At 42.8% G+C, this 18,672-nt stretch overlaps 1 protein-coding gene across 1 annotated transcript in view; it reads right to left on the reverse strand.

The window, feature by feature from the left end:
- The window catches only part of SLIRP (SRA stem-loop interacting RNA binding protein), a 33,960-nt gene that overhangs the window by 5,144 nt on the left and 10,144 nt on the right, over nucleotides 1-18,672 (reverse strand). The window contains exon 3 of the mRNA XM_030214060.1: nucleotides 8,487-8,594. Coding sequence (XP_030069920.1) covers nucleotides 8,487-8,594 — 108 coding nt within the window. The remainder of the gene's footprint in view (nucleotides 1-8,486; nucleotides 8,595-18,672) is intronic.

The following is an 18,672-nucleotide window of genomic DNA, read 5'->3' on the forward strand; positions in this document are numbered from 1 at the left end:
CCATATAATTCTTGGAATTCAGAGCATACATCAATGCTTAGTTTAGATTTATCCAGAGAACTGCTGACAAGCAAACTGGTCTGCTAGGTCCATTTCTTCCCCGAACAATACATTAGAGCTTAGTATATCACCATCTTCCTAAGAAATGTTTTTTCAAAAGGTATAAAGCCCCCACTCTGCCCACCCAAGCAGCCAGGTGGAAAAATCTGTAGTCCCTTGGACAAAAAAAATTGCTACACCCAGGATCAAGGTCTCTCCACAGTACTTTAATCAGTTCTACTATAATGCTAGTTCATACATGTCGAGGAAGAGACAAGTGTTTTGTATGTAAAAGATAACTGCCAAGGGTGGCTCAATGCCTTTTCCATAATCTTCCATATCCAATCTCTTAAGTGCCTAATCAGACAGGCCATATTGTACAGTTGGGGAGGGTTTTTCCCAGTAAGATTTATGTTTCAATGATTTTATTGAAGACAAAATAACAAAGTCATAGGAAGCGCATGATACAACTAAATCACATAACTAGCAGTCAACCCCTCAGCGCTTGTGTACTTGACGTCATCTTCAAACATTTAACTTTTACCCCCTCCCTGCTAAGCTTAAATCCTCTAATTGTGCCCTTGTGGGTAACACTGTGTAAACTGCAAGACTCAAACACTCATTACTACTTTGACCAATCATAGCTTAAGTACAAGGCTTCTACCACAGTGTGCGAGGTTATCTATAAAAGGTCCCCAAATCTTTAGAAATCAAGTTTTCCGTTTGTAGGATCCTTTGGCTTCTTTCGCCTCCCACATCATTAATTGGTGGATTTGATTCCGCCAGTGCCAATACTCAGGGGGTTCTGAAGAAGTCCATGACTGTAAGATACACTTCCTTGCAAGCAAACAGAGTTTACGGCATAGTAGTTTTTCATCTGCCTTCAGGCCCCCAAATGATCTCACACAATCCAAGACCATTTGAGTAGATGTTCCTTGGAGTTGGGCAGAAGACATGAGAGATAAGAATCCCCTCCTCCAAATTGCCGTATCCATGTACATTCCCAAAATGCATGATAATAGGTATTGTCTGAGATATTGCATTTCAAACACCAACTGTAATTGTGAAGCCAAGACTTCTGATTTAGAGAAGTTAAGCTTTAAGTCTGAAAAAAAAAATCACATTTTGTAAACGTTTCCAGCAATGCTAGTAAAAGGCAGTCCAGGTCCACTATATAGACCAACAGATCATCTACAAAAGCCAGATATCTTAAAAAACAAACCTTCAACTAACTTGATCTCTTATCTCTGGGTTACTCAAGCCATCTCTAATTGATGAGTCCAAGGTTAAAACAAAAGGGGGAGGGATAAAGGGCAGCCTTGTCTGTTCCTCTTGCAATTTCAAACAGTTCTGAGAATACTCCATTTGCCTCATTTCCACAGTTGGACCATGCTATAAGGCCAAAACCGATGCAAAGAAGGCTCCTGTTAAATCATAGATGTTCAAAACTTCATACATGAATGCTTTCTCTGCATCAAAACTAATCAGCATACAGGCCATCGACAGGAGTCTCACTCTTTCCAGAGAGGACAATATAAGTACATAAGTAATGCCACACTCGGAAAAAACCAAGGGTCCATCGACCCCAGAATCCTGTCCATGACAGCGGCCAATCCAGGCCAAGGGCACGTAGTGAGCTTCCCAAACGTGCAAACATTCTATCAAGTTCTTAAGAACCTGCTGAGACCTCACAAACACTACCTGTGGTTCTGCCAATAAAGGAGACAGAATTTGGGCTAGTCTATTAGCTAGAATCTTAGCTTCATAGTTAATAAGCGAGATTGGGCTGTATGGTTCCACATGTTGCAGCTCTTTGGTTTCAGTAATGCCACTAGTTGGGTCCTCCTCAGAATTTCAGGTAGAGAACCTTTAACAACAACTGAGTTAAACATATGTTCTAAGCAGTTAGATACCTCTGGGCAGAAAAGAAAAACCATCTACAACCAGGCCCTTATACAGTGGGCTGTTTGCAATATTTATTTATTTATTGCATTTGTATCCCACATTTTCCCACCTATTTGCAGGCTCAATGTGGCTTACAAAGATCTGCTATGGCATCACCATAACAAGGAAAAGAATACAGTTGGTGTTACAAAGAGATAAAAGAAACCAAGAGTATCTGTTCAAGCAGTTATATAGTAAGACATTCTGAGTGAGGAATTTAGGTGTTGAGTTTGTTAGTTAAGGGTTATCACGGTAGGCCTTGTTGAAGAGAGAGGTTTTCAGAGCTTTACGGAAGTTATTTAATTCGTTGATCGTTCTCAAGTGAGTTGGTACTGCATTCCACATCTGTGTACTCATGTAGGAAAAGCTGGTAGCATGTGTTACTTTGTATCTTAGACCTTTACCGCTGGGGAAGTGTAGGTTGAGAAAGGTGCAGGAAGATCGTTTAGCATTTCTGGGAGGCAGGTCGGGGCATCTCCATAGATGATTTTGTGAACAATCGTGCAGATCTTGAACGTGGTGCGTTCTTTCAGTGGGAGCCAGTGTAGTTTCTTTCTTAGGGGTTTTGCACTTTCATATTTTGTTTTTCCAAATACGAGTCTGGCTAAGGTGTTTTGGGCCGTTTGACGTTTTTTGATGGTCTGTTCTTTGCAACCAGCCTAGAGTGCGTTGCAATAACCCACCATACTTCCTCTGTTATGAGGACGTTGAAAACAGTGCTTTGAAAATCATTTTAACTTGTAGACCAGATAAATAAGATGTCCCACAAATGACCTGACAGATTCAGATAGGCTGGAGTAGGCTTTGACAACAACTCCAGTAGTTGCAACATAAGAAAAGAGCCAAGCAGACTTCTACAGTCTATGTCCCAGAAACACAAAAGAAAGACCATGATCAAGTATATGTCACGTTCATTGCTGATTTAATCTTGAATTGATAATGAACAGGACTATTGGGCAGACTGGATGGACCACTCGGGTCTTTCTCTGCCATTACTTAAACTATGTTACTGCCCAATCCAGCTTTAAAAAGAAATTTTTTAAATCCTACAAATTTCCCTGCTCTGTTCTAATCAGATCTCCATTTTCATCCTTTCGGTTATTCTGAGTTGGCCCTCCCCCTGTGCAACCAAGCAAGCAAACAGCCTCCATGCTTTATTGGTATATTTGAACAACAGAAATAGATAGTACATTGCAGATTTTTAACCCTAAAACAGGGTTATCATAAAGAATGACACAGGACCTGCGGTAACCGCAGGGAAGGGGACAGAGCCCATGAGGATGGGGACAAACTTTGTCCTCGTGTCACTTTATACTTTGAAGCCTGTTAATGAACTAGACTATTATTTATATTTGATTGATGCAGACAATATTTTATTTTTTGGAAAAACATGCTGGCCATAGCTAGCAAAATTTTCATGGGGGATCCTGTACATTCTGCTACCAGCACATCTTCTAAGAAGAAATCTTCTATTACAAGAGGGACTGTGGAAGACAGGAGAGCTAGACTGAATCCTGAGATTGTTGATAACATCTTATCCACAGATTAAAAAATCATAACAGTGCTTCATAAGGCATACAGAACATGTTGTAACCCTGGACATTTTAACAGAATGGATTAGGATTCCTTGGGGTAGTAGAAGGGCAGAGAAGCACGATGGTGGTAGAAGGGTTTATAACTGCTCGTTATTGTTTTCTATTTGTAATTTATACACAACAGCTACACACCATATTCCTTTTTATACATACATACATAAGTATTGCCATACTGGGACAGACCAAAGGTCCATCAAGCCCAGCATCCTGTTTCCAACAGTGGCCATTCCAGTTCACAAATACCTGACAAGATCCCAAAAAAGTACAAAACGTTTTATACTGCTTATCCCAGAAATAGTGGATTTTCCCCAAGTCCAATTTAATAATGGTCTATGGACTTTTCCTTTAGAAAGCCGCCCAAACCTTTTTAAAACTCTGCTAAGGTAACTGCCTTTATCACATTCTCTGGCAATGAATTCCAGAGTTTAATTATACGTTGAGTGAAGAAACGTTTGCAACGATTCATTTTAAAATTTACTGCTTTGTAACTTCAACGTATTGCCCCCTAGTCCTAGTATTTTTGGAAAGCATAAACAAACGCTTCACATCTACCCATTCCACTTCACTCATTATTTTATAGACCTCTATCATATCTCCCCTCAGCCGCCTTTTATCCAAGCTAAAGAGCCCTAGCTGCTTTAGCCTTTCCTCATAAGAAAGTCGTCCAATCCCCTTTATCATTTTCGTCGCCCTTCTCTGCACCTTTTCTAATTCCACTATATCTTTTTTGAGATGCGGCGCCCAGAATTGAACACAATATTCGAGATGCGGTTGCACCATGGAGCGATACAAAGGCATTATAACATCCTCATTTTTGTTTTCCATTCCGTTCCTAACAATACCTAACATTCTATTTGCTTTCTTTGCCGCCACAGCACACTGAGCAGAAGGTTTAAACATATCATCAACGCTGGTCAGCAACTCCTAATGTGGAACCTTGCATGATGTAGCTATAATTCGGGTTCCTCTTTCCCACATGCATCACTTTGCACTTGCTCACATTAAACATCATCTGCCATTTAGACACCCAGTCTCCTAAGGTCCTCTTATAATTTTTCACAATCTTCCCACGATTTAACGACTTTGAATAACTTTGTGTCATCAACAAATTTAATTACCTCACTAGTTACTCCCATCTCTAGGTCATTTATAAATTATTATTATTATTATTATATAATGTTAAAAATCAGCAGTCCCAGCACAGATCCCTGGGGAACCCCACCAACTACCCTTCTCCATTGAGAATACTGACCATTTAACCCTACTCTCTGTTTTCTTTTAACCAGTTTTTAATCCACAATAGAACACTACCTCCTATCCCATGACTCTCCAATTTCCTCTGGAATCTTTCATGAGGTACTTTGTCAAACACCTTCTGATAATCTAGATAACACAATATCAACCGGCTCACCTTTATCCACGTTTGTTCACCCTTTCAAAGAGGCAAGATTTTCCTTCACTATATCTATGTTGGCTTTGTCTCATTAATCCATGCTTTGGAATATGCTTTGGAATTTTGTTCTTTATAATAGTCTCCACCATTTTGCCCGGCACCGACATCAGATTCACCGGTCTATAATTTCCCGGATCTCCTCTGGAAACATTTTTTTAAAAAATCAGTGTTACATTAGCCACCCTCCAATCTTCCGGTACCACGCTCGATTTTAAAGATAAATTACATATTACTAACAATAGCGCTCCGCAAGTTCATTTTTCAGTTCTATCAGTACTCTGGGATGAATACCATCCGGTCCAGGAGATTTGCTACTCTTCAATTTGTAGAACTGCCCCATTACATCCTCCAGGTTTATAGAGAATTCATTCAAATACCATTTCTGGCATTGGTATCTCTCCCAAATCTTCCTTGGTGAAGACCGAAGCAAAGAACTCATTTAATCTCTCCGCTATGGCTTTGTCTTCCCTGATCGCCCCTTTTACCCCTCAGTCATCTAGCAATCCAACAGATTCTTTTGCCGGCTTCCTGCTTTTAATATACCTAAAAAAAAATTTTACTATGTGTTTTTGCCTTCAACGCAATCTTTTTTTCAAAGTCCCTCTTAGCCCTCCATATCAGCACTTTGCATTTGACTTGACATTCCTGATGCTGTTTCTTCTTATTTTCAGTCAGTTCCTTCTTCCATTTTCTGAAGGATTTTCTTTTAGCTCTAATAGCTTCCTTCACCTCACTTTTAACCATGCTGGCTGTCATTTGGTCTTCCGTCCTCCTTTTTTAATACGCGGAATATATTTGACCTGGTATGTCTAAGTATCTGATGTAAATTTTTGACCCTCACAGCCGCTCCTCTAAGTTTTTTTTTTTTCCACCATTCTTCTCATTTTGTCAGTCTCCTTTTTTTAAAGTTAAACACTAACATATTTGATTTCCTATGTATACTTACTTCAAAGTTAACATCAAATCCGATCATATTATCCGGTTATCAAGCGGCCCCAGCACCATTACCTCCCACACCAGATCATGCTCTCAACTAAGGACTAGGTCTAGAATTTTTCCTTCTCTCATCAGCTCCTGTACCAGCTGCTCCGTAAAGCAGTCCTTGATTTCGTCAAGAAATTTTACCTCCCTAGCATGCCCTGATGTTACATTTACGAGTCAATATTTGGGTAATTGAAATCATCCATTATTATTGTGTTGCCCAGTTTGTGTCCCTAATTTCCTTTAACACACCTGCATCCGTCTGTTCATCCTGGCCAGGCGGATGGTAGTACACTCCTATCACTATCCTTTTCCCCTTTACACATGGAATTTCAAGATGTGTTTTGTTTACTACAGATTTTTCAATAGTAAAAAGATTTAAATATAACGTCATAGTGTTCGAGGCTTCTTCAGATAAGAGCAGAGCCCACGGGGATGGAGACAAATTTTATCCCCGTGTCATTCTCCAGTTCTCAACCCAGTCCTCTAGCCACACCAAGCCAAATATGCAGGAGATAGATTTGCATACAAAGGAGGATTCATCTCATGAATATTCATGGTGACTATCCTGAAAACCTGACTGTCTGGGTGGGTCCCAAGGATGGAACTGAGCCTCCAAAAAGAGTACTGGTTTATTGTGATACTCTTATTATTATGGGCATACTACTTCCTCTAAGATAGTCACAACACAGCATTTATTGTCATTAATATAATTCTCTAGGAAATGTCCATCTACCTAGCCCCTGCCCACACCAATCATCCTTCAATACAATCCAGACACCAGGACAGGACCTAGCTCTGTCATCAACTCAGAGGAAAAAAATGAAGACACTAGTATATAATCAATGCAAGACTGAGTCACATGAGCCCTAAGCGAGTATAGTCGTCGTCATATCGCTATAGAAGCCTTCAGGTATCAAGTAAATCAAAGGTGTCATAAAGCAAAGGGATTCCTCTTTGAGTAGTCCAACAGGCCAGCCGGTAGTGGATGTGATCTGTCCAGCATCTGGTCAAATACACCACTGATGTCTCCCCCCCCCCCCCCCCAATAACAGCTGGTAAATCCTGGTATGTCTAAGTATCTGAAAATAGTTTTATAAATACTTGTCATATTGATTAGGTGCATATATATATATTTTTTTTTAAACAAAACATAGATTGAGGATTCAGGGAAACATGAGTTATAATAAAATCTCTCTAAGGGGCCTGCTATACTCATGTTTTTCTAATATCAGTCCTTTTATCCATAAAATAATTACTCCTGCTTTCTTAATTTTGGTTGGACCCTTCACATAATCCCTCACCCCAACAGCAGAGTTTGCTGTGGTCTTCTCAATCAAGATGTTTCTCCTGCAATAAAGCTACAAAATGGGGAGGGGAAGAGGGGTTGGTGGTTGGGAGGCGAGGATAGTGCTGGGCAGACTTATACGGTCTGTGCCCTGAGAAAGACAGGTACAAATCAAGATAAGCTATACATATATGAGTTTTGTTGGGCAGAATGGATGGACCATGCAGGTCTTTTTCTGCCGTCATCTACTATGTTACTGAGTCTTTGAGTATTTAAAACCAGTACTATTTTACATTCCAAGATGTGATTTTACCCATTGTCCAGGAGATCCCACTATGTCAAGATTAACAAAGGAGAGAAAGAGGTGTCCCAACCTGCACCCTCCCTCCTAAAATGTATGTGTTCCTGGCACAAAACTATAAATTTTATTGAATGAATTCAGTTTCCCCACACCAACTAAACCTCTTACCCCTCCCCCCCCCCCCCCCCATCCTCATCAGCAGTCATTTTAATACTCCTATGTGTGTTCCTCTCTACAGCTATAGCTTTTGAGCTTTAAAAATGCTTTTATAGCTGGTTCAGGGGCCGATTTTGAGAGGAGAGTGCAGGAACTCCATGGCTCAGCTTCCTCTCCGTGCATAGTACCACGTGATCAAATCACATACTTACATTTTAAGCGTACAGGGGAAGGGACCTACCAACTGAATCTAAATCTGTAAATTGCCGTGAATACAGGTTTGGAAAAACATATACTTAAACCTAAAATCCAGACCCTTCTGGGATTTTGTTGGAGCACTTGATCAACAAAAAAATACTATTTCTGACACAGGCCTATATTTCTCTGACAAAACTGGCTCCAAGACAGACTATTTCAGGGCTTCTCAACCCTCTCCCGGAGGCATATGTAGTCAGTCAAGTTTTCAGGAATACCACAACGAATATGAATGAGATAGATCTGCATATATTAGATTTAAACACAATGAATCTCATATATATTCACTGTGGTAATCCTGAAAACCTGACTGATTAGGTATGTCTTCAGGAGAAGGCTGTAACGCACTGGTCTATTTCCCCCAAGGAGTTTCATTTCCTTCCTTCTGGACTGAGGCCCTCGGAGAAAGAAATTTAGAAAGCTAGAAAAAAGTGCTCAAGTTTCATGTCTCTAGCACCCCAGGTCCTACCATACCTTAGATCCTTCAACGATGTGTTGATCTTTCTGCAAGACATTCTGGAGACCTTCTTCAGAACTAAACACAATCCAGCCATATCCCCGATGAAAGCCAGTTTCTTTGTCCTGCTCATTCAAAACAAAAATGGCCGTTAAACAGCAGTAAAAGGCTAGAAAAACAGAAAACACATTAGGAGCAAGAGCTGATGTACAAGCTTTATTTGCATTTGCTCATGTCTTTTTCTGTAGTAGCTCAAGATGAGTTACATTCAGGTATCCTGGAGGGTTCACAGTCAGACACCCTGGACAAAATGTTAAGCCTTACGAGCCTGAAAGGTAATTTGGGACAGCTGCAAGATTTCACTAATTAAACTCAACAATCACAATTACCCCAGTATCATCCTTAAACATTTGACATTTTTCATAGTTAACATACATACGTACATAAAACTTTGACATAAAAAAAAACTGAAGTCACCTTACATCACATTCTTCTCCAAGTCTACAATCCCCATACCCTAAAGCAGCCACACCCCACTCACCCATCCCCAGTTACCATTGCAAGTTGCATGCAAGCCTCAGAAGGCTTTGGCTCTTATGGACCCTCTGAGTTTATACACTTAAGTACATAAGTATTGCCATACTGGGGGGCAGACCAAAGGTCCATCAAGCCCAGCACCCTGTTTCCAACCGAGGTCACAAGCACCTGGCAAGATCCCAAAACAGTACAATACATTTTATGCTGTTTATCCCAGAGATTTTCCCCAAGTCCATTTTAACAACAGCTTATGGACTTTTCTTTTAGGAAGCCATCCAAATCTTTTTTTAAACCCCACTAAGCTAACTGCTTTTACCACATTCTCTGGCAACGAATTTCAGAGTTAAATTACATATTGAGGGAGTCTTTTATAGGAATAAAATGGGCCCTGCTGCAGATAACTCAAGCTAGTAAAAGACCCCCTGAGTGAAGAAATATTTTCTCATCCATTTTATGTTCAAACATTTTTTTATTGACATTGATCAACTCCAACATTATCATACAGACTCTATTCAGAGCAACCATCCAGCTTCAATCTAGCTATACAACAATTGCTAACTAGCATACAGCATATGTAACTTTGTCAACATTATTACCCCATCAAATATACCAATCCTCCCCCCTCCCCCCCCATTCCCTCCCTAGCCCCCCCCTTCCCCCCCCCCCCCTTCCCTCCCCCAGACCTGGATAACCCTACAGTAACAACCGGTGGAATTCATCCTGCATTTAGAAGTAGACTACGACCTCTATGGCTTAGACTTTGCAGGTAAGGGCCCCAGATAGCCAAAAATGTAATTCTCTTTCTCTGTGAGAGCCTAGATTCTCCCGCCTCCCACGACACCAGCTGATGTAACTGGTTTCTCCAGTGCCAATATGCCGGAGAATCTTTGACCGTCCAGTACTGTAAGATACATTTCCTGGCCAACAGGCTCATCTTGCGGAGCATTAGTGTTTCAAAGCGATTCCGCCCTCTGAAGGACCCCGGAATGTCTAAAATCAGTTGCTCAACTGTCCCCAAGGCCCTCAGTCCCAGCCGCTCTTCCCAGAAATCTCGAATTCTTGTCCAGAACCTTTTTAAAATTGGGCAGCTCCAAAACATATGAAGCATTGTGCCTGGATGTCTTCCACATTTAAGACAATCCGGACTACGATTCCCTCCCATATGTGCTAGTTGGGCTGTAGTTACGTATCCTCTATGAATGCAACGATAAGCACATTCTCTTAAACGAGCATCTGCTACTAACAAGGGTATTCGTGCTATTGATTTAGTAATGTCCCATGAGGTCAGCACACCTCCCAGTTCCTTTTCCCAAGCACTCCTCAGTTGTCTGTAGTCCCTGGGGGGCAGCCATCCTGATATTGTTTTATGAAGTAAAGATATTGTAAGTTCTCCCTCACCCAAAGAGTGAAAGAATTCCCGTATTTTCTCCCCCAACCGAGTTCTCAGAGGATCCGTTGATAGAGAAGCGATATAATGTCGCACTTGCCGTATAGCAAATCTATTCCCCCAGGAGTCGCCTACCTTTCCCAGTAACTCCTCATCGGTAAGGGGCTGCCCATCTTCACCCACCAGGTGTTCCAATTTAGATATTCCCCTCCTAGCCCATTCTACAAAATATCGGCTTGACAATCCTGGCAAAAATGCCCCATTCCCCCGTATGGTTATCAAATCTGTTGTTGTTGGGTCTCCCCCCAGATGGCGTATAAGCACTCCCCACACCTCTCGGAGCGAACGCAGCAGCACGCTTTTATTGAAGCCCTCCGGTAGATCTCGCGTTTTATGATGTAAAAGCGAAAAGGGATGATAAGGCTCCCAAAGCGCTGCCTCCAGCGCCGTGGGAGTATATCGCTGTGTGTCTAAACACCAATCTCCCAGATAACGCAAATGACATGCTTTGTTGTATAATTCTAAATTTGGCAGGCCCATCCCTCCTCGGCTCCAACTCCCTACTAACTGTGAGATACGAATCCGTGGCTTCTTACCTCTCCAACAGAACTTTGATACTAACTTGTGAAAACTCTTTAGATCTTTCCGTCTGAGCCAGACTGGGATGGTCTGCATCACATAAAGCCATTTGGGAAATAACACCATTTTAATCATATTTATTCTCCCTAACACTGATAATGGCAAATCTATCCATCCTTGTAACACCTGCTGGGTCTCCTCTAACAACCTAGTAATATTTAGTTCATACAACCGCGAAAGATCCATAGGCATCAAGACTCCTAGATATCTAAAAGAGGTTTGTGCTTTCCTCAGAGGGAACTCGCCTCTCCACTGCCTCCACACTTCCTCTGAGGAGGCCAAGGCCTCCGATTTCTCTAAATTCAAACTGAGGCCTGCATAATCTCCGTATTCGGAGAAGATCTCTAATAGAGCGTTTAGGGATTCTTGTGGGTCTGTTAAATGGACCAAGATGTCGTCTGCGAAGGCCGCTACCTTAAAAACCTCACTTCCTATCTTTATCCCTGCTACCGCTTTCTGTTCCTCAATTTCTCTCAGCAAAGGATCTAGGGATAGTACAAATAATAACGGTGACAGAGGGCAACCTTGACGTGTTCCCCGGCCTATTTCAAAATCTTGTGTCTCAATCCCGTTTACCGATATTCTGGCCCTTGGCGTTGAGTATAATGCTTTGATCCCTGACAAAAATCTATCCGTAAAGCCATATTTCTGAAGAACAGCATATAAGAATTTCCATTTTACTTTGTCAAAAGCTTTTTCAGCGTCAAAGCTTATTAACAAGGAGTTTACCTTCCCTCGATGTCTGGCTTCTAATGAGGTCAGCACCTTGCAAACATTTTTCGTGATTTTCCGTCCCCTCACAAACCCCACCTGGGATTCATGTATAAGGTTCGGCAAAATTCTCGCTAATCTGTTCGCTAAAATCTTAGCCATCAATTTCACTTCATAATTTAGAAGCGAAATGGGCCTATATGATTCAACTAATTCCGGGTCCCTCCCTTTCTTGGGAAGTACTATAATACAAGCTGTATTTAAATCCGGAGGCATCCTTTCCTGCTCTATTAATATATTAAACATTGCTGCTAAGGGCTCAGTGATTTCTTCCCCCATGATCTTGTAGAATTCCGCTCGGTAACCGTCTACTCCCGGCGCCTTAAGCAGTGCGCTTTGACTAATCGCCAACAACACCTCGTCTGATGTAATGGGAATATTAAGTTGTTGTGCTTCTAGAGGGGATAATGTTGGTAATCCCATCTGTTCTAAATAGGAGTCACTCGTCAGACCATCATCCGGCGGTGCCTCGTATAATTTTTTATAATATTGATAGAAACTCTCACTGATTTCCTTGTCCGTGTGGACTCGTTCTCCCTGCCTCTTCTTCATAGCCAAAATCCTGGTTTTACCCTGTTTGTTTGCAATCAAGCGCGCCATCAAACGACCACATTTATTCCCATGTTTATATAATTGATATTTATAATAAATTTGTGATTTAACTGCTTTATAATGAAGTATTTCATTTAATTTAGTCTGCAAGAGCATTAAGTGTTGTCTATTCTCAATAGAGGCCTGTTGCCCATATCTTCTCCGAGCTTTACATATTAATTGGCTTAACCTCAATATCTCTCTATTTCTGGTTTTATGTTTGTGAGCCATGTAGCTAATGACTTCTCCTCGAAATACTGCCTTAGCCGCCTCCCAGTACAGAACCGGGTCTTCAGTGTGTATTGCATTATGTGCTTTATAATCTCGCCAACTCTGATGTATAGAGGCCTTGAAACCCTGATCCCGATATAGCTCTGCGGGGAATACCCATTTCCGTGCTCCTCCCCTCTCCTCCCGAGGCGCCCAACTCATCTCCACCCAGGCATGATCCGATATCACATCCGCTCCTATTGCAGATGCCTTCACTGAATTGAACATCCGTTCTGAAATCAACAAATAATCAATTCGAGCTTGAGTGCCGTGCGCCCTCGAGAGGTGTGTATAATCTCTCCCCTGCGGATTGAAAGTCCTCCAGACATCCACTAGCCCCACCTGATGACAAAGATTAGGCAGCCCCCGAGACTCCTGTCTAAACTCATTCCTCCTAGCCCCAGTGCTGTCAATCAAGGGGTCCATCACCATGTTAAAGTCTCCCCCTATTATTATGGGTAAAGATTTACTCATTATCAAACGCGAAATGATCATCCTATAGAACTTCCGATCATATTGGTTCGGAGCATATACATTGCCAAACAATATAGTCTGACGCTGCACATGAGCTTCACATAGCAGGAATCTACCCTCTGGATCTGTGATATTTACCTCCACCTTGTCCACTATTCCTTTTCGAAACAGGATGGCAACCCCCCCTTTCTTCCCTTGTGCCGCCGCAGATACACACTCCCCCACCCACCAAGTTCGCAATTTAGCATGTTCCCCAGCCGATAGATGGGTTTCCTGAAGGAGGGCTATATCGACTTTATGTCTTTGCAAGTGTTGTAAAATTTTTGAACGTTTAATTGGGGATGAGGTCCCTCCCACATTCCATGTAACTATTTTTAGTGGACCCAGATCACATAGAAAATCTGATCATAAGATGTATACCATTTATTCATAGAAGAGGGATGTCCCAGCCTCCACCCCTCCTCAAACATTGTTCCTAGCCATTTTAATGTATTCTCAAACCCCACTAGTCGTATCTTCCAGGTCTCCATCCCCCCCCATCCCCCAGATCCCCCCTCTTCCCCTTTATAGTACCTAACTATCCCCTTAACCCCCAACTTCCCTTCCTCTAAACCCCAGTCTCTCAATGAGACCATCACGTTTAACACCTCTTACCCCCCTCCCCTCTCGCAGACCAATTGGCACAAATACTTCCCCTCTCCTTCCTCTCTTCATTATATCTCTATTTTGATTATGCAACTTTTCCAGTTAGTCTAAAAAGGAAAAACAAACCAAAACACATTTTTATCAAACTTCAAAAAACCTTATTCCAGAGTTCTCAAGCTGTCTCTCTGGTCTGTAACGAAAGTCCTCTGCAGCCCTCTGCAAGAATGGTCCCATAACAGTCTTCAGTATTATCACTCTGGTAGTACTCCCAGCCACTCTGTCAAAATCGCCTCTCTTCTTTGATGTAAAGGTTATCCCTCAATTCTCTGTGGCATTCTCTTCAATAATCTCAGACTTCTGCTCGTTCCATTCTACAGCACGTGCCCAAGGGATTCTGGTTGTCGTGTTAGATCTCCTCAGCTCCCTCTTGTGGCCATAGTCCTGTCGAACCATCAACTCCGTCCAACAATTGGGGCTTAACATCTTCCAAATCTCATTAACTTTTTGTAATCCATTATGTTTAATCCATGTGCTCCTCTATCCCATCTTCCAATAGATATCTGTTGATCCTCCATTTAACCTCTCAGTCAGCGATGTTCCACAGAATTCAAAAAAGCTTGGGCTTGTTCGGTCGTTGTATAAACCTGTGTGACCGCTTGATAGGTGACTCTTAGTTTGGCTGGATATTGCAGTGCAAATCGAATTTTCTTTTCAAAAAGTTTTGTACAGATAGGGGAAAATTTCCTTCTCTGCATCGCCACCGCAGCAGAGTAATCCTGGAAACATAAAATTTTTTTGTTCCCATATTGCAGCTCCTGATCTTTCCTCAAAGCTTGCAGTATTGCCTCTTTATGCGCAAAGTTTAAGATGCGGCAGATCACCACTCTTGGACGTGTATTTTCCACAGACTTAGGCCCCACTCGATGTGCTCTCTCTACCTGGAGAGTTCCCAGGTCTTCTGGGAGTTGTAGTTGTTCTGGCAACCATTTTTCCATGAATACCCGCAGATTTACAGTCTCCAAAGCCTCAGGCAGGCCCACAAATCTTAAGTTGTTTCTCCTTGACCTATTCTCGAGGTCTTCAAGCTTTCCTTCATAGCTTTCCACCATGGTTTTAAGCTTAGTATTTTCCTCCTCCATTTTGTGCACTCTATCCTCGAGAGCTCCATGACGTTGCTGGTATTCCGCTAATTCTTTGGTAAGCTGTCCCAGGTGCTCCTGGACTAGCGTTATTTTGCTGTCGATGGGCCCCAATCGTCGATCCAACAAAGGCTCCATAGCGGCCGTCACTTCCGCCGCCACCTCCGCTACCCACACGGAGCTTAAGGCCGACGCGGCCGGGCTCGCCGGCGCCGCCATTTTTTCCTCGCCGGCCCGCGTCTTTTCTTTGTCCCGGCGAACGCTTTTCGCCGCCATGTATTCTTCTGTGAGTAGCGCCGATTTAACTCTCTTCCCTTCTTCTTGCGGGTTAAGGCGTCTCTTGATTTTTTACTGGGGCGATTTCCTAGATTTTGAGGGTTGGGTGGGTAAGCTAGCCGGAGCGGAGGTTTCAACAACCGCTCCTGGTCATGGCGTCACGTGATCTCTTCTCATCCATTTTAAATGTACTACTTTGTAGCTTCATTGCATGCCCCCTAGTCCTACTATTTTTTGAAAGAGTAAACAAGCAATTCACATATACCCGTTCTACTCCACTTAGTATTTTATATACCTCTATATCTCCCCTCGGCCGTCTTTTCTCCAAGCTGAAGAGCCCAAGCCGTTTCAGCCTTTCCGCATAAGGAAGTCATCCCAGCCCCAGTATCATTTTCGTCGCCCTTTTAATGCCACCATATCTTTTTTGAGATATGGTGACCAGAACTGCACAAACTATTCAAGGTGCGGTTGAACCATGAAGCGATACAAAGGCATTATGACATCCTCGTTTTTATTTTCCATTGCTTTCCTAATAATGCCTAACATTCTGTTTGCTTTCTTTGCCGCTGCAACACACTCAGCAGAGGGTTTCAAAGTATTGTCAACAATGACAACTGGATCCTTTTCCTGGTCGGTGGCAGGACATGGAACAGTGCATTACCTAGATATAGCTTGAGTACCTTTTTCCCATATGCATCACTTTGTACTTGCTCACATTAAACATCATCGGCCATCTGGATGCCCAGTCTCCCAGTCTCGTAAAGTCGTCTTGCAATTTTCACAGTCCTCTTACAATTTAATAACTTTGTGTCATCAGCAAATTTAATTACCTCACTGGTTACTCCCATCTCTAGGTCATTTATAAATATGTTAAAAAGCAGCGGTCCAAGCACAGTCCCCTGGGGAACCCTACTAACTACCCTTCTCCATTGATAATACTGACCATTTAACCCTACTCTCTGTTTTCTTTTAACCAGTTTTTAATCCACAATAGGACACTACCTCCTATTCCATGACTCTCCAATTTCCTCTGGAGTCTTTCATGAGATACTTTGTCAAACGTCTTCTGAATATCAACCGGCTCACCTTTATCCACATGTTCATTCACCCCTTCAAAGAAATGGAGTAGATTGGTGAGACAAGATTTCCCTTCACTAAATCCATGTTGGTTTTGTCTCATTAATCCATGCTGTAAAACAGTCTCTACCATTTTGCCTGGCACTGACATCAGGCTCACTGGTCTGTAATTTCCCGGATCACCTCTGGAACCCTTTTTAAACATTGGCTTTACATTGGCCACCCTCCAATCTTCTGGTTCCATGCTTGATTTTAAAGATAAATTACATATTACTAACAATAGTTCTGCAAGTTCATTTTTCAATTCTATCAATACTCTGGGATGTATACCATCCAGTCCTGATGATTTTCTACTCTTCAATTTGTCAAATTGGTCCATTACATCTTCCAGGTTTACAGAGATTTGATTGTTTATCTGACTTGTCAGCATTGAATACCATTTCTGGCCAGGTATCTCTGCAGTGGTGGCTCCAATGTTTCAACTTGCAGCAGGGAGTAAGTCTCAAATTGCCAAAGTGGACCACTGTCACCATGGCTGCCAGTCTCGGGGGCTGGGGAACACACTGTCTTGGACAGGTGGCACAGAATCAATGGCTGAAGTAGGTTTAGTGGTCAATCAACTGGCTGGAGGACCTGGGCAGACTAGCACTGGAATCCTTCCAGAAGATTCTCAAAGGAAAGTCACAGTACGGGTGCTCTCTGACAATAAAACCATGGTTGCATATATGTCAATTGATTGGGGGGGGGGGGGGGGTCAGAAGCAGACACGAAGCAGAAGAAGTGACAGCGCTGGTGGACTGGTCAGAGTTGTATCTCCAGAATCTCTCAGCAACTCATGCAGCCAAAGTCAACAAAATGCAGGCACATTATCTGAGCAGGCACACGCTGGACCCCCGGCCAATGGCATCTGAACCCGGAGGCCTTTGCATACATAGCGCATGCCTGGGGGCATTCGGTGATGATCTCATGGCAACAATGGTCAATGCTCAAGTGCCACACTTCAGTTGTAGGAGGAAGGCACTGGCGGAGGGCACTAACACCTTGATTCAGCGAGCCGCTATACCCATTTCCTCCATGGCCTCTAATGGGTCATGTCATCCAACGCACAGTCATGCCAGTCTAGTGGCCACGGATTAGCCTTGCAGACCTTGGAATGGAGATCTGGTTTGTCTCGCGGAGGACACTCTGCTGTGGCTCCAGGAAATGCAGGACCTCTTGTGGCAGGGTCGTCAAGATGCCAGACCCTGCTCTGTTCTCTTTTACGGCCTGGGCTTTGAGAGGACAAGGCTGTGGAACAGAGGTTATTCTTCCAGAGTGAGAGCTAAGATGTTACAGTAATGTAGACGCTCCACCTCTTCTGACCTACATCAAGGTTTGGTGTATTTTTGAAGGTTGGTGCCAAGAGAAAAATTATCTTCTTTTGCATGCCTCAGTTGTGGAGATCCTGGAGTTTCTGCAGGGCAGTCTTGACAAATATTTGGCCTTAGCCTCTCTGAAGGTGCAGGAGGCAGCCTTGGCATGTTTCCAGGGACCAGTTTGGGGGAACTCCTTAGCTTGCCTTCTGGATGTGGTACATTTTCTTAAGCTTATTTGGCCTCCCAGTCATCTGGTGGTGCCCCAGTGGGAATTGAATCTAGTTCTGTCAGTCTTGGCGGCATCTCCATTTCAGCCCTTATCTCAGTATACATTAAAGGACGTGATCGTCAACCTTTTTAGTCGCGATTTCTTCATCTCATAGGATTTCAGAGTTGCAGGCCTTGGGTCGAGAGAACCCTTTTTTCTATTGTCCACTGAAAGAGTTCACCTGCGGCTATCTTTTCTTCCAAAGGTGGTTTCAGTTTTTCATGTGAAATCAATCCATTTCCCTTCCAGTCTTGGAGAATGAAAAATGTGATTACCAGCAGCAATGTCTGTCATATTTGCTGGAATATTTGAGGAGTATGGAGGAAATTTGACACTCTTATCATTCGTATGTTCTTTTGTGGGGGGGATCACAATAAAGAAGCAACAGCTTCTCATCGGCTGAAGGAAGCTATTGCTTTGGCTTATATTTGCCACAAGCTCTCTGAATGCACTTCATGAAGGGGGTTGCTGCTTTGCGGGCAGACAGCAATCTGATTTCACCGCAGGATATCTGTCAGGCAGCAGTGTGGCTAGCATTATCGTCTATTCGTGCAAGCAAGGCAGGAAATGGCCTTTGGGGCAGCAGTGTTGTCCTTTGGCCTCTGAGGGTCCCATCTGTAGCTCTCATTGCTTTATTTCCTACACATGTGCATCTGGACCGATCTGGGGGAGGGCTGATAAAGGAGAAATTAGACCATACCTGCTAATTTTCTTTTCTTTAGGCCCTACAGGCTGGTCCAGAACCTTCCCTGGGTTTTCAGTTCTCGTGGGTGG

The sequence above is a fragment of the Microcaecilia unicolor genome, chromosome 9 (genome assembly GCF_901765095.1).
Source record: "Microcaecilia unicolor chromosome 9, aMicUni1.1, whole genome shotgun sequence".
Classification (NCBI taxonomy): Eukaryota; Metazoa; Chordata; class Amphibia; order Gymnophiona; family Siphonopidae; genus Microcaecilia; species Microcaecilia unicolor.